At 36.8% G+C, this 23,775-nt stretch overlaps 1 protein-coding gene across 8 annotated transcripts in view; it reads left to right on the forward strand.

Moving 5' to 3' along the window:
* The window catches only part of LOC135211236 (FERM domain-containing protein 4A-like), a 770,148-nt gene that overhangs the window by 595,716 nt on the left and 150,657 nt on the right, over positions 1-23,775 (forward strand). For all 8 annotated transcript variants that reach the window (XM_064244502.1, XM_064244496.1, XM_064244497.1 and 5 more), the window contains one exon: positions 5,190-5,274. In XM_064244502.1, coding sequence (XP_064100572.1) covers positions 5,190-5,274 — 85 coding nt within the window. The remainder of the gene's footprint in view (positions 1-5,189; positions 5,275-23,775) is intronic.

Genomic DNA, 23,775 nt, shown 5'->3' on the forward strand with positions numbered 1-23,775 from the left:
ACGGAGGGGTCCATTGAATTGTTCTTTCCTCCCCCGTCCTCCTCCGTCCCTCATTCGAGGACTGAGTCAGTCCCAAGGACATTGTTCTACCAACTGAAGGTGTTTCTGTTGTTACCCTTTCAGAAACACTTGCTGCAGGAACAAAGCTATTCAACCCGAAGCTTTTAAGCATAAGCCCCATTAGTAGATAGGACTAGAGTGCTTTTGTTCGGTCCGCTTGTGTTTTTATTGTTCGCTTCGCCATTTGGAGTTTGTTTGCACTTTGTGACATGGCTGTTATTCCAAACGGTTGGAAGCTGTTATGGCGCGTTATCGTCGTCACTAAGATAACAGAACTAAAGTTCCGTTCCTCAGTTTTGTCATGATAATTTTGTCTGTCAGCTTGATTTTAACAGTCATTCACTGACAGAATGTTTCTGTTGAGATATCACGAATAAACCTTGATATGATGCATTGCTTACAAGTTACTTTCTCCATTCTAGATTCACCATCTTTCTCACTAATTCCGGACTTGTTTTATTTTGCTCCTGGTCTGAATAAAGGAACCTATACGTGCGGGTATGGCCCCATGTTTGTACCTATTACATATGCTAAAAGGGTAGGGGGTGGGGGTTTCTCCATGATGGGTTGACCGTGTAGAATTACCATAACAAGGCATCGCAAGATGTTTGGCTATGGGGGGAGACTATGGGAGAAGGATGGGTGTGTATATAGTTACAGGGAAGTAGCAGAGGTGGTAACGGGTCCTTAGAGGCCCTCGAGAACTGAACCTCTTCTCAGAGAAGAGGAGGAGCCGATGATCCAGTGAGCTATAAAAAAGAAAAAAAAAAAAACCGTCTGCAAATCTACCCACTTCCTCTGACAGTGGAAAATCAAGACAGCATTTACTGTGCCACATTTGGACTCTCTCTCTCTCTCTCTCTCTCTCTCTCTCTCTCTCTCTCTCTCTATGTATGTATGTGTGTATATATATATATATATATATATATATATATATATATAATATTTGCAGGTTCGTATTTAGTATTTAATTTTCTTCTTCTTGCGGCAAACCTGCTCATATATATATATATATATAATATATATATATATATATATATATATATATATATATATATATATATATATATATGAATAATTATCACATCACCGTGATTCATATAAGTCATTCGAGCTACAAATGCCCTTTAATATCCAATTCGCTCTACCTCGGAATTGATATATTTTCATATATGTACCGAAGGGGAATGTTTTAGTTGATAATAATTTCGTCCCTCGTGGGATCGAACCACCGTCCAGCGGGCAGGCACGAAATCAGGACGACATTGAAGTTTTTATGCATTTAAGTATTTTTCTCTATATCGAAATTATATATATATATATATATATATATATATATATATATATATATATATATATATATATATATATATATATATATGTTTGTGTGTGTGGGTACATGAAGACGTGCATACATACGTACATATGCGAAGAGTAAATTATATAGGTAGATATGCGTTTTTGATAGATAATTATGATGAGAGACTTGTTCTTCCGACTATTTAACAATGAAACGACTTTCCACCTGTTCTACGAGTAGGAGTGCAAATTTATTAAAAAAAAGGTTGTTCACTCAATAAATTTGGCCAACAGTTTCTTTCTTGACAGGGCCTGATTGATTATCATATATCCGAAAATCATGCGTTGTTCGAATTATAATCGTTCATGAATTCAAAATTGCAAGTTTCACGATTTCATAAATTGTTGAAGAAAAGATGTGTTTCGGTGTAAATTTCTTTGATAGCTATGTATTGTTTATATGACGCAAAAACTAGAAATGCTGTTGACGCATCCTTAACGCGAATCATTTTCAACCGTCAGTGTGTGTCTCGGAGGCAGAACTGTCCTGTGCTGTTGCTGCGTCCATCTGGGTGTCCGCAGGAGGTCTAAACAGAAGCACTTTAGGGCACAATGAGCGTCCGCTCCCCCTTCAAAAGGAGTTAATGTGATAGGAGGGGGACTTGGTAGGAAACGTCCTCCATTCTATAGCTTTCAAGGAACTTAGGAAGTCATTGATGGATTCTCTCTCTCTCTCTCTCTCTCTCTCTCTCTCTTATCTGGTCCTCGTAGCGAAATTATACCACCAGCTACTCACAACCGATGTACTTGCGTTCGATTTGCGAGCGGGCGAGGAAAATAGCGAAGTAGATTCCCCATAACCGGACATTTCTCTGTTAACTTAAACAGTGAATTAGGTACGACGTTGTGAGTAGAATGCTGTGGGTTACACCTGAGTTCACAGAGAGATAGAGAGAAGACTCGAGTGAGAAAAAGTAGTGAACGTGAGTAACTATTACATCGGTACATTTTTATCCAGTCATATATATTATTCGGAATGGAGGGCATCGACTGGGTAATCCTCAGAGTCCTTCCTAATTGTTATGATTTATTTTTTTTTTAAATGCGGTTTTTTTTATTCCTGTGTTTGTTTTCGTAGTCTTATCTCTTCTAAGAATTATGATGTCTCGGTGTATTTATCTTGGTGGCTGTTTTTAGTAGATATATTCATCATACACAAACACACACAAATATATATATATATATATATATATATATATATATATATATATATATATATATATATATATATATAAATCTTAAAGAAAGGGTAAGGATGAAGTTAGCCTTCGTGTTTCTCAGCTATTCTTTTCGTAAGAGATTGACAGCTCCATGCATTTTTACACCCTAGTTGCGACCTGCCAAAATCTACTAACAACCATGTTTGGTAACTAATATACTACTTTGAACACTTATGATTCCCAACTATGGAAAAGCCTTACAAGATGATTTTTATGAACCTCCAATGTGGTTAATCATTTTCTTAGCAATTAACCAAATAAGAATAGCATTAATACAGCAGCGGAATGGAAATTCTCTCTCTCTCTCTCTCTCTCTCTCTCTCTCTCTCTGCGTATATTTTTCACAATATTGAAATAATTTTATTATTTCTTTATCAAGTTGGGTATATATGAAAAATCATTACAAATAGCCAGTACTGTCTTCCGTGCTTTTTCTTTTATCATGAAGATGATGACAATACTCACTATCATGCAAGAGAGCGCCTCAGTGGCGTGATCGGTATGGTCTTGACCTGCCACTTCGGTGGCCGCGAGTTCGATTATCGGGCATTCCATTGAGGTGTCAGAGATTTATATTTCTGGTGATAGAAGTTCACTCTCGACGTGGTTCTGAAGTCACGTAAAGCTGTTGGTCCCGTGTACCGTTGCTGAATAACCACTGGTTCCATGCAATGTAAAAACGCCATACAAACAAGCAACATAGTTTGTCGTCATCCTAGTCGTCAATGTAGTCGTCTTTTCATTTTCCTGGCTCTGATGGTGCCGTAAAGAAAAGAAAACTATGATATCACTCATCTTACCCTGGATGTCGTTTTCCTTTCTCCCTCGGAATAAACGTTCATTGTTCTCGGTTCCTTTAGTGGTTCTGGAACAGCGCCCGAGATCTGTCAGCTAAGGGATAAGGCCTTCCCAACGCCTCTAAACCCCCACCCCCCACCACCCCCACCCCCAACCCTCTTCTTACCCCTTCCCATTCCCATATCTTTTTTATTTTCTACATGGAAGCGGCAATATCAAACGAATCCAACACTCACTTTGAAATAGGCGTTGCTGAAGAGAGAGAGAGAGAGAGAGAGAGAGAGAAAGGAAGAAAAAAGAGAGAGAGAGAGAGAGTAAGGAAAAAAAAAAAAAAAAAAAAAAAAAAAAAAAGAAAAAAGAGAAATAAAATGCGACGACAATTGTATGTTTATTGACAGTTCAGGGCAGTCGATATTTGCTCTGAAAGGATTTGTGATATATAAGAGTAATGAAAATTGTCCAAACAAGCAGTGACGAGTATATAATCGAAAATTGCTTTTGGGAAGTCTCAATTAAAGTAAGCTTTTAAGTGTTCAGTTATACGCCTGATTTTCTTTGTTTCTGAATCGTATTGAGTATCATATTGAAACTGGTTATAGTTTTAATACTTTTTCGTTCCCTCCAAAGAAAATGCTATTACTGGCCCTAATTACGTCTGTTGTGGGTAATCCAGTAATGTAAACATAGTTATGGCCTTTTGGCTTGTGTCTCTTGAAATTTTAACTCTTGCCTCATCAGTGTTGTGTTTGTCCTCTTAGTGACTCTATCATTTATATGTCACTTATCGCACCCGAACAGTTCTCCTTCATATTTCCTATACATTGTGTGTCGAATTTCCTCATCTCTCTCAATCAATGTCGGCTTTAGTGTATGTCTTATCACGGATAAAACCTAAGAGCTGCAGTATTAGTTATGACCTGGTGGTGAGTAACAACGGCTCATTGGCGCGTTCCATCGCTGTATTTCATTATTCGTTAGGCTGTATGAATTCATTGATGCCATCTGTCTTAAGCGCCATGTTTAGCTTACCATACATAAAGACCATTACCATTAATTCTCTGCCTGTAAGTTTATTGTGCGTAGTATGTTGTGTCTCTTTTCTTTGTATTTCTCAGCTTTTTCATGGCTGCCTGATGAGTCCTTTGATTTTTCAGCATAACCATTGCTATAGTTTTTGAATAGGTGCTGGCGATGTTGTGTTCATTTTATCAAAAGATCGATGTAAATATTCCACATGATTCTCTTCACTTTAGTAGTGAATGTTATGACGTTGATCTTGTTCCATTGTGGTCGCTGACCTCTGAAAGAGCGGTAATAAGTAATGACTACCTTTGTTAAACACGAATCTGCCAGTGAAAAAATAAGCTTGGGATTCCACTGGTAGAATATTCTGACTAATGTGCTGAGAGATTACTGCACTGTTGTCATATCTTTAAACTAGGGCGCAGAATCTTGACAGGATATTGAAGATAACGGATACCTCTAGTTTTACTTTCTTGCTCTGCGTGTGGGTGCTTAGAAGTTTAGCGAGGGGGTGAGGGAAAGAGATTAGCAGTGCTGGTTATCGCTGAAGGTGATAAGATAGATAAGGGAAAGATTTTAACCGCCGAATATTAGTTTGTACGATTTGTGGTTATGAGGTAGATCGGAATTGTTACTCGAGTGTCTTGGTAAGACTGCATTTGGGTGGTTCTTACTTTTATGGTGGTGATGAAAGAAACTCTTTGATAATGATATATTTTCCTTTTTCAGGTTCTACATCGAATCGATACTGCACCTGCAGGGCCCACAGACAGTGGAGCTCTTCTACCAACAAGCAAAGAATCTAGTCTATAAGGTGAGTGAGGATGTGCTGACGATTTTTGATGTTATAATTCTCACTTAGATGTGTATGAAACCGGTGATCTTGCTTGATTAGGAAAAAGTTATTTGTGAAATTTTAATGAAAGCATTGTTGATGTTGATCTACACCCCGACTTGTGATTTTTACTCCGCTTAGGATAATATCCGTTTAGATTTGTAGGTGTACTGAGTTCTTTAAAACATTCATCCAATTCTGGTAAATCTTGTGTAGTGAAACATAACGTATGAGTATATATCCGGCGGTTAAAGTAGAATGCTATAATGTAATGGGTGCACATATTACGGTTCCTAGAATAACACTTAGGGGGTTGTAGCAATGTATTGAAAGCGATGCAATATAAGGTTTTCCGTTATATTCAAGTCTTCGGTAATTCTAAGCCCACATTCCGCGGTAAAGTAGACTATGGCAGTAGACTTTTTTCTATGTTGTTTGACTTACTGAACAAGAATTCAAAGTAATATTTATTCGGACGACTGTAATTAACCCCCAGGGGCCAGTACTAAACACGGCGAAATACATTGGACGCCCCAAAGACTAGTGCATGGCGTATCCGCGGTTACGTTCCTTGCAGTCCGTGTGGAACTATATTCTTTAGAATTACCCTGCAAGAAACGTAACCGCGAATAACGACATCCACTAGGGATTGAGGCGTCCAATGTATTTCGCCGTGTTTAGTATTGGCCCCTGGGGGTTAATTACAGTCGTCTGAATAAATATTACTTTAAATTCTTGTTGAGTAAGTAAAATAACGTAGGAAAACATCAACTGCCATACTCTACTTTACCCCGGAATGAGGGCTTAGAATTACCAAGTCTTCGAATTAGAAGTCACCCCAGGTTTCCACTGCACCTTCCTCCAGATTGTTTCTCCTTATCTTACTCTATGATTCGCCTTTTCTTGGACTCGTCAGATGTGTAATTCTTCCTTGTTGCGCTTCCTGGAAGTGGCTCCAGCTGTTGTACAAAACTGGTCATTAAAAATGATGGGTAATTACACTTTATTTTAATGCCCATCCAAATGACTCATTACAGAGGAATGGGACAAATTCTTATTTTAAGTTATATTAAAAGATCATGACGTTTATCTTATAGGTAAGCCTCTGTTTAATTATTTGCACGTTTTTGTAGCAGCGGATTATAAACTCCCCATAACCGCCCTCTCTCTCTCTCTCTCTCTCTCTCTCTCTCTCTCTCTCTCTCTCTCTCTCTCTCATATGAGTTTATGGGAGCGTCTAATTTTCGTCGAGTCGTTAATGGCCTGTGGTAATTTGGAAATGACAGGGCTAGTGGAATTATGGTTCTGCTCGGCTCATTGCTAGAATGGATGGTTTTTGTATGTGCTGGGGGCTTTGTTGGGCTACCTTTTTTTTAAGAAAAAATAAAAAAAGCATATTTTTCAAAAATCTCTCTTTACATCGTCTTTTTATTTACCTGAAATTTTATGTGATAAAATTTAAAGTGAATTGACTTCACTGAAAATATTTGACCAGGACAGGTTTAGTTCATGGATTGCCAGCATGTTTGAATCTGCATTGACATTCAGGGTGTCTTATGTCGTTTTGTTTCGCTAATACATAGTTTGTTTAGAGACACATAGTATTTGTGGCATGTTTTCTGAAAACAGAGGTCTATTTTGTTGGCATAAACGGCAGAAATTACATAGTTATGGCGAGATATATATATATATTTTAGAAAGCAGTCGCCAGTATCCTTAACGCTTTTACGCTTCTGGCTTCTTTCTACTAAATGAAATGTCTAAGGTTCTCTGCGCACTCTGTTATCGGTTGGACTTTCTGCCAGAACTCACATCTGGTCCCAGAATTGGTCAGAGCTCTTTCTCCATGACCCTGTGGGCCCTCTCATTGGCCAGGAGACCGGCACTCCCATATCTAACCACTTCTCTAACCGATTGCTCCTCTCCCCTTCTCATTTCTTGAACGCAATATTTCTCCCGAGCTCTGAACCGTTGTTTTTGTTACATCTTGCGTAAGTGGGCTCTGGTTTTGGCAGATGCCCTCCCTATTATACCCACCTGCAGCCTGTTTGCTCTTTCATCAGCTGATGGCCTTACAGTGAACCACAAAATTTTGGCAAGTATTTTACTTTTAACTAGGATTTTGTTTTCTTGTCTGTAACTGTTTATTCGTAAAGAAATCAACAAGAACTTATAATTCCTTATATTTTCAAAGAATTAAGTAATTGCTAATGTGTCAGATGCACTGAATATTACTTTGTTTTGCTCAATTAATGACGAATATTTTTATTGGCTATCTGTTACGTGTGGCAGCACTGAGCTTTTGTGTATTCCATGTTGTTGTTGTTGTTGTTGTTGTTTTTTTTTTTAAATACTGCAATGCGAATGACATCCTGTTTTAGTGATTCATAAAATGTGTGCTAATTGGATATTTATGCATAATTTGCTTGAACCCCTTTTAAGTACAGAGTTATTTTTAAATTTTCCGAGATGAATAGAGGAAAGATATTCACCTCGGCATATATGAGAGAGAGAGAGAGAGAGAGAGAGAGAGAGAGAGAGAGAGAGAGAGAGAGAGAGTTCCTTGCGCAAGAGCAACAGCAGCAACCCAACTTTTATTGTCACTCTGACGGGCAGCGAAGTAAATAACTGAACCAGTGACATCTCGTGTTTCATACTTGAAGTGGCTGGTGCATGCGTTGTGTCAAACAGTGTCGAAAGCACGTCATTGTTTATCCTCTTCTCGCGTAAACCAGCCTCTTTTGTTTCTTCGTTGCTTGAACTTGCTTCAGTTAACATTCGTCGACCAGTGGGATCTTCTTTGGCTCTGGTGTGTTGCAGAACGATATCTTTCTTTCATGTGTATTGGTTTATAAAGTATATCGCATTTTTTCTTTATTTTCCTTAAGTTATCAGACAGAGAGAAGTTCATCATTTAGTGCGTCAAATAATTCGAAAATGTAATGGTAATACTCGACATTATTTATTTGATACGAAGAAACCCTCGGTTATTCTACTATTTTGTTATGATTTTTGTCCCGTATAGACGCGCGTATATTCCGAATATTATATTGCACTTATTTTTTTTGTAATTGTGAAGTTATTTTACATTTCAATAAACTAGCACAACTGTTTCTTTATTATTGCGTAAATATTTCCCGTATAACCCTTCCTCAGAATAACTTTCGGAAAAACCAATTGTAGGATTTATAAACTATATATATATATATATATATATATATATATATATATATATATATATATATATATATATATAATCTAATAAAAGGAGCCATAAAAAACACCAAAAAAAATGTAGAGAGAAAAGTACTATATTTCAGAGACTGCCGTCTCTCTCTGAAGAGAGAGACAGCAGTCTCTGAAATATAGTACTTTTTCTCTCTATTTTGTGTTTTTATGGGCCTCCTTTATTAGATGGAATTCGTTGTTACAGAACACTTTACCAGTCATATATATATATATATATAATATATATATATATATATATATATATATATAATCATAATATAATATAATATAAGTAATATAGTATAATATAATATATATATTTATATATATATATATATATATATATATATATATATATATATATATATATATGTAATATATAATATTAAATATAATAATATAATATAATATAATATAATATAATAATATATATATAATATAAAATTTTTTCTCGAAGAATTACTTGAATTACTTATTTGAAATATGTATTCATGTTATTCATTAGGTGTATAATTTCTGAGTAGAAATACCTTTTGTATTTTTGTCTGCTCCTCCGTCTTCCGTGACGTACACTGTGAAGAGGGGAACAGCCTTCGGTATTGTCTAGATCATGTTGCACGGACCATGAGTCTTAATTAACGGAAGCCGTGATTCGATTGTTATTACGGTTATTGGAGGTATAACCATATGCCTTGGACGAGGCGTTAATGCTCCTGTAATTGCTATTATCCGTCAAGGAAATTTGTAGCGCGCAGCTTGTGTAATTAACCTTACCATTAACCCAGAGCTATAAAAGTTGACATCTATTAACCCCGATTAGCAAAGGCTTTGTTGCATACGAAGTCGAAGGCGTCATCTCGTGCAGATTGTGCCGAGCCGGCCGGGCAGATTTCACTTCGTCGGAAGGGCCGTGATTCTGACATGATGGTGGACTACCCAGCTTCTCCCCCCCGCCTCCCCCTACCCCGTTATCGAGACCTTTCCCCACGCAGACCAAACACCACTGAAGACTCCCTAGTGCCCCTGTCTCCCTCTCTCTGCCAGAGAAAGTTGCGTGCCTGCATTTTTTTTTCTTAACTAATGCTGCATTCTCGGATTCTTGCATTTTTCGCATACATTGGCACGCGATTTCAGGTTCTGTTAGATGTGTCACCCAGTCTATTATAATGAGGAGGACTTCGAGAAGAGTACTGGTATAGGAAGGCTTAGCGTAGCCGGTTCCTCTCTCTGTGTGAATCTTCCCTTGCAGGTCAATGCAACTGTCGCTGAGGTGTGATGTACGGAATGAATGGAATGCCGCAGGTTTAAGTAGGCTGGACTGCATTCCTCACACTTTCACCCACTCTCTCTCTCTCTCTCTCTCTCTCTCTCTCTCTCGTGTTTCATTTTGTCTTAGTCCACAGTGAAGTACAACTATGGATGATATTCTAAATTTAATGATGTAATCTATCACGTTACCCATTTTCGCTCACAACGCCAAAAACCAACACTAAATATTCCTGCCTTCCAGTCCCCACCCATCTGTTTCATTAAAGCCGCCATGTTGGATTAGACGAAAACATCATAACTTGAGTAAACAAACAAGTCAGCGCCAACATGAATAGCCTACGCTTTCCAGTTTACCTTAGAGGAGAAGAGGTGGTGGGTTGCCAATACGCTATGGGTGAGTAAACAGAACTACGTAAACAATCTGTGCTCGCCAAGAACTCCGGAATGAAAAGTATGCAGGAGACAGCTCCCAGACGCTGTATCAGGAGTTTTTTTTTTTTTTTTTTTTTTTCATGTTTTGATGTTTAACATTTGTTTTCTATTTCATAGCACTGGTTTTATTGTGATTTATACGAGACCCAGTCTTACTTTGAGGAGAACTGTGACACGGAGGCTGTGTTGAGTGGGGATTTGTGGAGGTTTACATAAAGCAAAGGAGAGGAAAGAAATGAGTGGCGGAATTTCACAGAAGTTCTTTGTGTCAGAGCCGATAGTGATGATGTATTGGATGATTTGTTTGGTTGACAATAGTTTTTTGTATAAAATTCGTTTCGTTCTGTAATCGCCGTTTGTTTCTTTTTCAACTTTTGATCAGGTTTCAGTGAATTCTATATTCTGAAATGTTTGCTCTCAGAGCATACCGGATGTAATTTATTAATGTAAAATTCTCTCTCTCTCTCTCTCTCTCTCTCTCTCTCTCTCTCTCTCTCTCCGGAAATGCGGGAAGAGAAAATGTCTTTAATTTTCGTCATGTATGAAAATCTTGTATAAATGAACTTTACCTAAGCTATGGCAATACTTTTCTCTCTCTCTCTCTCTCTCTCTCTCTCTCTCTCTAGAACAAATCATTGACATATTTACCGTGTTCCGATGGTTGGTGACGTTATTTGCCTAATGAAGGTTCCAGGGAGTAACCATACACCCTCTGAATGGTGCGTGGGAAACGCACCTTATCTGAAGATGTGTTCCAAAAACCTTTCTTATGTGGATCTGGGGAGATCTTCCTTTTTGATTTGTTAGATAAAGAATGTATGCCATCAGGGACGTTTGAAAAACGTTGAATTCGTTTGTGGCTTGTTTGCTGCATTGGTATTTTTGTTTGTTTATCGAGTAACTATTTTATAATTTGTTTACATGATGTAGATTGAAGACTGTGTTTTGAAGCAAAGATTTTTTTTCTTGAACATCCCTTCCCGCCTCCCTCCCCGCCCTCTCTGTATACTCGTACTAGTTCACCTTTGTATATTTCGTATGTATAAATTGCGTGCCACCTGGTTGGTGTACGTTTTACGTGCGCCACGATGGCTGCCTTTTCTCACAGAGGTAATAACGAGATGATCACTTCATAGCATGTTGCGCGGGTTAGTTGTAGAATCACGTTTACTTCTCAAGGTTTTCAGTTGCTTTTGTTTATTTCAAAAACTTTCATATGCACTTGAGACCAAGTCGAGGGTGGTCTGTAGCTTGTAGATTCAACTGGTGCTCTCTCTCTCTCTCTCTCTCTCCTCTCTCTCTCTCTCTCTCTCTCTCTCTCTCTCTCTCTCTCTCTCTCTATATATATATATATATATATATATATATATATATATATAGATATATATATATATATATATATATACCGTATTTGCTCTCTCTCTCTCTCTCTCTCTCTCTCTCTCTCTCTCTCTCTCTCTCTATCTCATACATGTGTGTGTTTTGTTTTGTTTATAATTTAGTTTTTAGATTTTCATATTTATAGTTTCATGGCTGAAAATGCTACTGAATATTGGCAACAAACAGCTCTCTCTGACTTGACCCGAACCTTTTGGGAAGAGAAGCATCTCAATTTGGTATCTGCCTAACAGATTTATTTTTCATTTATTTATTTGTTCTTTTAGGTTGATTGCGAATTGTGGGATTTGTTAAGGAATGCGAAATTTCTTTTTTATTACAATTTAGTTGAGCTGGGAGCACGCTTGGTGATTATTAGAAAATGATTTTTTTACACGAGGGAGAAAGAAAGAAGGGGAAATTGTCTCATTTGGCATGAAGAAATTATATGACTTTATTTTTCCTTCCTTTTGATAGACGTTTGCATTATTGCATTAAGATTTATCTAGTTTTGTAATACTGTTTGGCAGATAATTATGTATCCACTTCGCGTATAGAGGGGGGATTTTTCATCTTTTTATCTTACTGTTGTAGTTTTACAAGTGTGTATGTGTGTGTACTTTTGTACACGCAAAGAACAGACAACTGCAGTGATACAGTAACCAGACGGATGTGTGTGTAAATACGCCTGTGCATTTGTATATGATGATTATGCATCTGGTCACTGCCTGCCATAGTAAAGACGTATTTTACAAATTTTTATAATGTTACTCATCTTGACACATACCTTTTGAAGAGACAAACAAACAGACAAGCTCCGTATCAAAAACCCGTTTGATACAGTGGTGCAAATAACGTTGTTCAGGCTTGATGCAGACAGATGATGGACGGTAAATGGAAACCTTGATTGACTGTTTGGCTTTTGGTCATGGTTACCAAAAACCACCGGTCATCGCCACGCGTCCGCCAAGACATCAGATCGCTTTGTTAATTGTACTGATTACTGTCCGATTGCGGCAGAAGTTTCCTGCAGTTGGCGCTGGGGCTTCCTGGTTTGCCACCTTAATGGACGCGCCAAAGAGGGTGAATGAAGGGTAACCAGGTAAGCGGGCGTTTTGCGGTTACGTCGGTTTTGGTGGGAGGAGGAATTCTTGTGCTCTGATCATTTTCTTTTTCCGCTAGAGAGAGAGAGAGAGAGAGAGAGAGAGAGAGAGAGAGAGAATAACCTTATGTCTCTATAACCGCAGGTGAAGTGTTGAAAATTTCGAGAGTGCAGGGTCCATGTGCGGTGAAATTTTCGGTTTGACGTTGCAGATCTCTCGGCTTTTCCACAGGTCGTTAGTTATTTTTTTGTATTATCTAATTGACTTTGACGAGATTGGTGTACGTAGCCATTTTTTCAGTCGCATCATGTTACGGTACAGTGAACATTTTCTCGTGTGTATGTGTGTGTTTTTTATATAGGTAATATGACGACGTTCAGGTGTATGAGTGAAAATGTTCTCTAGTGAATTCCACCCAGTCCATATTTATTTAGACGTAATATATAAAGCTAAAAGAATTCTTGAACATTTTTATGCAGTGAAACACCAGGCCTTTCTTGCAATTTCTGAAACAACGATCTAGATGTTACGGTTAACGATTTCTATCGAACAGATGACTTCGCAGTTATAATTGTTATGGGAAACTTTCAGTGGCCTTTGCCATTCAAGTATCTACCTTCATTTACCGCCAGCATTTCATTTATTATGATTCCCACTACACACTATTGTAGTCTGTCAGGCTTTTGCCGGACTCGATCGGTCGCAGAGCATGTTCATGAAATTATTAGTGTATTTTTTTTTTTCATTTGTGTCAATGAATTTTTTTGTTAGGGAACGATTAAACTTCCGGGTTAGAAACTGTAAAAACGTTCCTCGGTCACTCGGGAATTTCATATATTTTTTTTTATTCTTTTGTTTCCAGCTAATTTTTAAAAATCGCAATTTTCACATGACGGACTTATTTATTGGTTTTGTTAAAATTTGGCATCATCTTTAATAGTATCTACCAGTGGACTTAACGTTGATTAACTGGTGTATGTTTATGTATGGTATATATATATATATATATATATATATATATATATATATTAGATATATAGATATATATATGATATATATCTATATATATATATAGATATATATATATATATATATATATATATATATATAGATATATATATATCTAGATACACATATCTATATATCATATATATATATCATATAATTATATAGAATATTCTATATATTATATTATAATATATATATATATATATATATAGATATATATATATCTATAAGATTTAAAAATATATCTATTATATTATATATATATATATATAAATATATATATATATATAATATATAATACATTGTTATAGGCCAAAGAGCTAGACAAAAAGTCCTAGATAGAAATAAATATATATATATATAAATATATAATATATTATATATATATATATATATAAAGTATATATTAATTAACAATGAACTGCCTGCAGCAGCACATTTCATCCCTAACTTTTAAACATTATTGTTTGTCTCTTGTACAGTATTCATATTTAATTTTTTCCAAGTATCGTATATCTGACAATTCCTTCGGTATTCCCTCGTGAAACGGAGCTCTTTTAAGCAATTCGCAATGTTTCATCGGAAAAGAATGGGACAACTTAAATCTCAAATTAGCTTGAATTCGTCTGTAAGCCACTTTCGGCTTCAGAGACGATCGGCTGGAAGTAGATTGCGCTGAGGGTCATTGGGATGACGACGCGATTAAATTGCTTCCAATCTGGTTTAAAGTCAGATTATCCTGGATCTGAATGTCGCTGATTTTGGGGGTTGGGCGTGATTCGCACGCATCCCGGTTATGCTAATGGATATCTCCCGGCTCTTTTTTAAGGGGTTGTGATGCTCATGATTCGGTATTTAGTAGACGTCTCTTAGCCGGACTGCTGCTAACCAAAGGCCTGCGACTACTAATCCCTTTCCACGTGTTCTTGTATCTCCCGGGAATTGCGAGTATCTTACCCGCAAGTGTTGTTGGTCAAATGTTAAGTTTCATTCTTGGTACATTATAATGTTTAGCCTTCTTGTAGGTTAATATATTCACTTGTGTTTAATAGTGTTTATGTCACCTCAGATATGGTAACCAACAGTGCAAATGCGTAAAACAAAATTTGTGTAAACATATTGTGCTTCTATCTTAATTTTTTCATCGGTATTTTATGTTCAAGATCTAACATTTTTTTCTGAATCGCCAAAACTGTTCTTAAATTTCGTCAACATCTGTTGCCTTAATCCTTTCTTGTGCTATACGTAGCGATACTACTCCCAATTCATGAAAGCAGTTTGCTATTGGAAATCAGTACAGAGTAACAAAGTGATTCAGTTAATATCTTAATCTTTGTACCGTCGAATGTTTGCACCTTATTCCCTTCATTCTCTCTCTCGGCCTCGCGTACAATTCGAATTTCATATTGGCTGACTTGGCGGAAGATAATGCTCATTTGTTGTTCAAGTGAAGGTCTTGTTGCTAAGTTACCCGTGGTATATGTGATTTGATAGTCTCTCTCTCTCTCTCTCTCTCTCTCTCTCTCTCTCTCTCTCTCTCTCTCTCTCTCTCTCTCCATTATATCTACATTTGGGTGTTTATGTGTGCATATCTGGCTGTCCAGCAGCAATATTGTATATTCGTTTATTGATTGTCAAAATAATATCTATACTCTGTTTTTTTTCATCTGTCCATCCGCCTGTGGTGTTTTTGTATGGCAATACTGCGTCCCGGGCTTTAGATAGTTACATTCAAGCTTACAGGAGAGATGAGGACCACGCTGGGAGACATACTATGGGAGTGGAGGTGCAAGGAAAGAAGAAAGAGAGGGAGACCAAGAAAGAGATGGAAGGACTGTGTGAGGAGATTTACATGAGAAGGGAATTGATGAGGCAGAAGCGCAAGATAGAAATAGATGGAAACGGCTCATCCGAAACGGCGACCCCATATAAAAATGGGAAAAAAGCTGGGAAGAAGAGAAGATTCAGCTTACATTCAGATTATTAATAATATCCTATTTCGCATATTAACGGTGTAATTCGCATACAAAAAAATTATTAAAAACACTTAAGTTGCAAATGTACACCCAGATATCCTTTTATTTACCTAAAACTTACAAATAGCGTAACTATCTAAAGCCTGGGACGCAGTGTTACCATACAAAACACCATAGGCGGAGGACAGATGAAAAAAAAAAACTAAGGGAGTATAAAAACAAGGCATTGTATTGTCGCTTCACCAATTATGATCAATATATAGATATATTATATATATATATATATAATAGTAGAATATATATATTATATATATAGATATAAGATATTAAATATATATATAATTATATATATCTAATATATAGATACATTAAATATATATGTATAACGGTTTATAAATAACTAAATAAAATCAGTGGAAATGAAGCAGTCGAAATGTTCAGTGTCCTGAATCCAGAAATCATGAGTATTTTATTCCCCTTGAGTATTTTATTTCCTATGAGTATTTTATTTCCCGTGCTGGGATATGTTTGAACTGATACATTTGGAGAGCTCTATCGTTCGTGTCTCTCAGTCAATAAGTTAATGTCGTTTGATAATTTTATTGATTATTTTAAAGGTTTTCAGAATTGCGTGGTATTTCTAAAGCATACAACTTGAAAGTGCTTTTGAAAAGGATAATTGGAAAAGAGGGAAAATGCATAAAAAACCGAGCACATGTAAGTTATAACGAGGTTTGGGAAAAAGTTTTAGTTCAACGACTTCGTTAAGCCGCTTAAAATTTAGAACTTTTTCGCCAACCATTTTTCCGGTCAGATTTTTTTTATTTTTATGGTATGCTAAGTTCTCTCTCTCTCTCTCTCTTCTCTCTCTCTCTCTCTCTCTCTCTCTCTCTCTCCAGCAATAATAGCTGAAATAATGATGTTGATTATGAAAGGCTATTATTATTTAGTTGTTGCTTCCGCACAGAATATTCGATAAACCGATAAAAATCCTTTCTCTTAATTGATAGTTTTTAAAGAATCATCGGTTTCATTGCTGGAAAGCCTCTTGTTGGAAGTTAATCCAATTAATTCCATTGGTGATCCGTGAAGTTCTGTTCATGCGCCATTTGCCAATTTGCATTGCGTCATTCGCCTGCCCTTGATGTGTTTGTGCAACTGCGGACAGCGTAGTCGACGCTAGCCCATCCAAAGGAAACCTCAAATTATGAAAATTGCAATACCTTTATGCTCACGGATTATCGAGTCTGTAGGAGGAAATCATCGTTTTCTTTAACATAATGAGAAGCTCTCTCTCTCTCTCTCTCTCTCTCTCTCACACAATCATATTATTTAGTAACATTGTTCCTGTACAGTAGCATAACGCTAAACGTTGTTTGCCGTTATGTTATTATTAGTAAGCTATTATAAGTAGCTGCCATGCTATCTATGTCCTACACATACAAACATACACACGCTCATATATACTATTATATATATATATATATATATATATATATATATATATATATATATATATATATATATGTGTGTGTGTGTGTGTGTGTGTGTGTGTATGTATGTATATATATATATATAGAGAGAGAGAATTCATCTATATAATAAAGAATTTTCTGATTAAGAGTTAACAATTGATTCCATATTGTTGATGAAATGGATTTTATATATATATAAAATTACATGTACTAGTTATTGTCAAGAGAAGTAACAGATCTGAAACATATAACAATTCTTTATTTAGACCGCATTACTTCCCTGTTAAATCACGGATTGATATTCCGCTTCCGAATTCCTGAGGTGGCTACTGATGCATTCCAGTCAGTTCACAGTTGGAATTTCCACACCATTAGGTGGCTGTCCTTCAATAACTAAGGGTGTTCATACCTGCCAGTTGGGTAAGGTGACGAGTGGGGTGGGATGAAGTGGTATGGTAATGCAGGACAGTTGGGGGAAACGGCGATTATCCGGGAGCGGTGTAGTAGTAATCATGGATGAGGGTCAGTCTGGTAGATTTATATGGCACGTGATTCTTCATGGAGTATGCACAGTTTTTTTTTATGGATTTCCACTGATCACGAAATTTGTGATGGTTGCCATCCAGTCCTTTATTGAATTTGATTCTCTTTGATTTATTCCGATGGCGTGATGATAATGTTTTCTGCGCTCTCTCTCTCTCTCTCTCTCTCTCTCTCTCTCTCTCTCTCTCTCTCTCTCTCACGGACTTTTAATTAATAAATATTTGGGACTCTTCAGCTTTCATCGTATCAGTTGTAAATGTTATCGCCAATCACATCAACTTTTTTTTATTAACTTTTATACTACAATTCTAAGCTAGCGCATTTCACACCATACTTCTCTCACAGTCATTTCATCACTCACTAAAGGCTCTGGATGGAGTCTGACTTTAGATTCTAAACATCTTTAATAAAGAAAAATTCTGCCCCTTTTAAGGTTTTCATTATTCTCTTGTTTATGTAGTATACCCCCCTTTACTGTTTATTTTTATTCTTTGTATTTATGTAGTTTTCATATAGTGATTTTCCTAGCATATTCATAAATCGCTAATCTTGGGTGTTTGTACCATTGGAAAAGGTACTTAAATTGTAAACTTTCTTTGTGTAAGTACATATTATATAAAGCATGTTTACCAACAAGGTGTCAGGTTATGTCACGTTTGTGCTGACGAACAAATGCTAATGCCGTTTATTCGTTTTCACAAATACCATCAGTCATAATGTCCACCTCACTCAGTTTGATAATACAACAGTGTTTAGATATTTTTTGTAGGTGCCTTTCAGCTATTTGTTTTTATTCAGATGTATGAACCAATCACCAAAACTTCAAATTTGTTTTGGAAAATGAACGCACGTGTATGCTCGTACATCACAATATACAGTATATGTGTGTGTGCGCGCGCGCACGTGTGTGTGTGTGTGTGTGTGTGTGTGTGTGAGAGAGAGAGAGAGAGGTATAGTTGTACTTATCTCTCTCTTTCTCTCTTTGGAATGCTATCTTTGTCATTTTAAAGGCGTCTCAAAGCGATCGGCATTCTAAGAAAATTCCCTTTTTAATCCTCATTTTACCTTTTGTGAAAGAGGGGGAGGGGTCAGTTGCCTTGCCAGACATCCTCTTCCCTCTGTTCAAGTTTAAGGACCGAGAAAAGTACCTCTCGTCCGTTTTCTGCTCGAAATGATGGGAGGCTCGCAACTCAAGGACGTGTTTATTTATATGCGTGCACCCGACGATACATTTTTCCTGGGTAGAAATAAAAGTTATATTTTCTGGGAGCAGGGAGTCGCGGTTAAGTCGTCGCACTGCTTCGAAGGCACTAGGCATCATGTGAAGAGAGTTTTAGAGTTTTGCGGCCGTTGTGAAAGGTCTTCTTCCCTTAAGGAAGGGAAAATTCACGAAATGGAATCGCAATGTGAAGAGCAGGTTCACATGCCGCGGTCTCCTGCTCGACGTCTTCGTCCTCAGACATAACAAATAATGAAAGCACTTGAGATGGCTTTGTGTTCTCGTGTGTGTGGGCTCTCGGCGGTCAAGACCCCGTTCCATATAATATCATTGGAATGGTACCTTGGAAGATGCCCTGTCTGCTCCCTTACCACGAAGGAGGGTGAAGGGGGGGGATAGAAGGAGTAGGAAGAAGCCTCAGCCCAAATGGAATAGAGAAAAGCATATTGTAGATCTCGAGCCGTTCTTTTTATTTCTTTGTGTTTCCTCTCTTCTTCTCAAGGGTTTATCTCTTTGTGTTTTCGTTTGTATTGTTATTCTACGTCGTCTAGCGCGTCTGCTTGTCAATCTCGTCCCTCATTACATTTTCATCAATAATACGGCAGTTTGAAAATTCGTTGGGCCTCTCTCTCTCTCTCTCTCTCTCTCTCTCTTCTCTCTCTCTCTCTCTCTCTCTCTCTCAAGTTGGCATGTTGTACTTCTCAGTAAAATAGATCCAATTCACACACCACCGACACACACACACACACACACACACACACACACACACACACACACACACAACACACACACACATATATATATATATATATATATATATATATATATATATATATATATATATATAATAGGTATAGATGGAAAGGTAGAGAGAAAAAGAGATAGATAAGAGGGTAAGAGAGTTATATACACACATATAATACGTGTATACTTATGTAAATCATGTTTGCTGACTAGTATTCACTTCCATAGCATGACATCTGTGTTGTAGGTATAGACGGTTCAATCGATGACACTGTAAAAGTGTAGAGAGAGAGAAAAGACAGGAGGCGGGGGCTGTTACCAGGGAAGACAAAATTGGGTGGACCCTCTCGCTGGATCATGTTGAAGGACATTCGAGGCAATATAGTGAGGAGGTGTTTTAGTTTCGTTTTTCCCTTCTTTTTTTTCTGGTGTAGCCAGAGGGGTCTAGGCTGTTTGGACCGAGTCTCAGTTGAACTTTCCCCACATCTTATATGTCTAGGAGCCATAACTCATGCGAATGAGTGTTGCATAACTCGCTAAACCTAAATCATTTTCATTTACCATTGTTATGATGATGATAAAATTTTTATAAACAAGTCCAGACTCTCTGTGGAGAGAATGACTTAACTTTGTAGTGTTATGATATTTGCAGATGAACGGTCGTGCTTTTCTCGTGGTTATAGTTCATCATTTTCTCTAATTTGAGGCCTGATTACTTGATACAAGCAACACTGTGAGGCCTGATTACTTGATACAAGCAACACTATGTGTATTGTTACGAGAAATGACTTGATAAAAGCAACACTATGTATTGTTACGAGAAATGACTTGATACAAGCAACGCTAATTGTATTGTTACGAGAAATGACTTGATACAAGCAACGCTAATTGTATTGTTACGAGAAATGACTTGATACAAGCAACACTATGTATTGTTACGAGAAATGACTTGATACAAGCAACACTATGTATTGTTACGAGAAATGACTTGATACAAGCAACACTATGTATTGTTGCGAGAAATGACTTCATACTATGTGTATTGTTACGAGAAATGACTTGATACAAGCAACACTGTGTATTGTTACGAGAAATGACTTGATACAAGCTACACTGTATTGTTACGAGAAATGACTTGATACAAGCAACACTATGTGTATTGTTACGAGAAATGACTTGATACAAGCAACACTATGTATTGTTACGAGATATCTGTCTTATAAAACTGAAGTTCATAAATAATTTTGTGATGACTTTGTTTTGTTTTTATTAATTTACAGCAACTATTCTGATTAAGAAACCATCAGGGGACATGATTTTCAAAATGATGATATCGTGTTCGGTATCACATTCCGATCCTAATAACTTTTTCTTTTCATCGATGTACTATTAAGTAGATCAGAATTTAGTTTTGATACATGATATTTTCTCCTTTTTCTTCCTGAATTTAAAGTATTGAACCTTACGGCTTATTGTAGAAAGGCAGGTGTTATAGTTAGTCATAGAGCCTGGGAGGATGAGAGAGCGAGTGATATCCTAAATGGGAAGAGAGTCGAGTTGGCGCGTTGTTTGGGTGTGAAGTAGTAGTTATAATGGGCGTACAACAGATCTAGAGATATATACTAGCCAGTGGCCGTAACGGACTGTACCACCCAGTCATGGATGACGAGAACCTAACCTCATAACCATTGATTGAATGACTAACGGAGCACTAGCTTGAGTGTATGATTAACCTCTAGCGCACACGCTTATACACACATAGATACACAAACATGTATATTTAGTAATATATATATCTATATATATATATATATCTAATATAAATATATATAGTATATATGTCGAAGCAATGAGATCCTAAATTTGTTACCAGTTTTGCCTCTCCATCTTTCCTTTTTATGTATCATTGTTGAGAAATGATGTCGGCTCAGAAAAGCTACGATTTTGAACCATTAAAGAAATGTATTAGAGATTCAATTTTGGCACTGGAATGATTCCATGGAGAGTGCAGAGAAAGATGGATGGCGAGATTACTGGAATGTACATTAGTCCCGGAAACTTGAGTACTATTGATTTTCAACGATTTTTTTTTCAGGCAAGAGTGATTTAGGTCGTAATCGATTCTCAGTGGTCGAGAGTAATGATGGATGTTAGGACCGATTAGTTCACGTCACGCTTGCCACACAAACCTTAGTAGTTGAATCTGTTCCTTATATTGTGTGTATCGGTTATAAACTGTGAGCTTCTAAACCGTTCTTGTCTTGAACCTTTTTCTTTAAATGTCTCTTCAGCCTCTTGATCTTCTTCTGGCTTTTACTACTTAATCATTGACCAAAAAAAAAACAAAAAACAAAAAAACAAAAAAAAAAAAAAACAAACAAACCTACTCGCGCCCGCTACTCATGCACACATACACACATGTATATAGGGGCATATATATATATATATATAGGTGTGTGTGTGCGTGTATGTATATATGTATCTATATAAGAGGATGTTGAATGGAAATAACAAAAGTTGAAGTTTTTGAGATGAACTGATTGTGTAGCATAATTTATATAATTATGTGTATCGGAGAAGAACTGGAAGGCTGAGAAATTCTGGGATATGTAACAAGGTACAGAAAAAAAAGGATAGCACAGGTGAGAGATGGCTCGTTCATGTCGGATGACTGGAGGACGATTAGGGTGGTGAAAAGCGCATGTAATTCCGAAGTGTTAGTAGCGAAGGGGGAAGAGAAAACCGAGAAGGTACTGGATGGGTGACGTTAAAGATGTGGAGAGGTAGTGGAAAGGAAGAATGCCCTCAATCACTAGGAAGCACGAGAGTGCGAGCAAAATAGAGGCGACGGGCACTGTGCGTGTTCAAGTGCTTCAACTTGCACATAATGTTGTGTATCTTTTCTGCACGTGGACTAACCAGTTGAAATATAAACGTGATATATATGTATATAGTATATATTATATATATATATATATATATATATATATATATATATATATATATATATATATATATATATTTGTGTATGTGTTTGTACTTTATGTCGGTCTCGTTGGGGTTTATAACAGGCAAGATTGCTGATTTTTTCTTTTAAAGGTTCGTCATCAGGCGATGAAATGTTATTTTCTCTATTCTACCCTCACTGTTTTGACATCATGCCTATAAATATTTCCAAAGGGTATTGGGGTCCTTCAGTCGTCTTATAAATCTCAAGGATAATGATGGTAATTAGCACGAGAGTTGGAATGTTGCTGAGAAAATTAATGAAATTATGTGAGGTGGATGGAGATATAATTAAGGTTAATTGTAAGAGATGTCTCCTATTTTTTCCCTTGCTTGAGGAGGGAGCGTGTGAGTGATTACAGGTTGAGAGGGGATGCTTCCAAGAGAATTATACACCTCTCTCTCTCTCTCTCTCTCTCTCTCTCTCTCTCTCTCTCTCTCTCTCTCTCTCTCTCTCAATTTTTTCTCAGTCAATAAAGTAGTAAATAATAACGTTGCGATGTAAGTTAGATCTCAGTAGTTTCTAAAAAAAAAAAAAAACATTAGCAATAATTGAATTGTTTGGTTTTAAGATCCTAACGGTTTTAGTTTGCTATCCAGAAAGAGTTATAACACATTGAAGTGTTATTGGTTCCCGAGCTTTAGTTTCAAGTAGATGCGTGTCTTCCATATCACACTGCCATCCTTGTCATTGATATCAATTTCATAATTTATTTATATTAAATTCATTCTTTCACCAACAATCTCCGAGGTGCGCTTATTCCATGGAAACATGAATTGCACAGCACATCTGAATAATTTTACTTATACTTTATTTAAACAGTTATAACCTGAGTGCATGGTATATGACATATTTTCGCTATCTTAATACCGTCTTGCAAAGCTTAAGAAAGACTTTTTTTTTTTTTTTTTTTTTTTTAGGTACAATTGGGTGAAGTAGTTCATTTTACAAGATGTTACAGGGTCAGATAATAAATATAATGAGAGTGAAACAAAATGACCTACGGCTTCGTGTTACAGCTCATTGGCACGTGTGATAAAATTGTATGCACGGTAGATTAAGCAAGCTCTTCGTGCAGACGGTAGAAAAAGTAGCTTGG

The sequence above is a fragment of the Macrobrachium nipponense genome, chromosome 4, assembly GCF_015104395.2.
Source record: "Macrobrachium nipponense isolate FS-2020 chromosome 4, ASM1510439v2, whole genome shotgun sequence".
Taxonomy (NCBI): Eukaryota; Metazoa; Arthropoda; class Malacostraca; order Decapoda; family Palaemonidae; genus Macrobrachium; species Macrobrachium nipponense.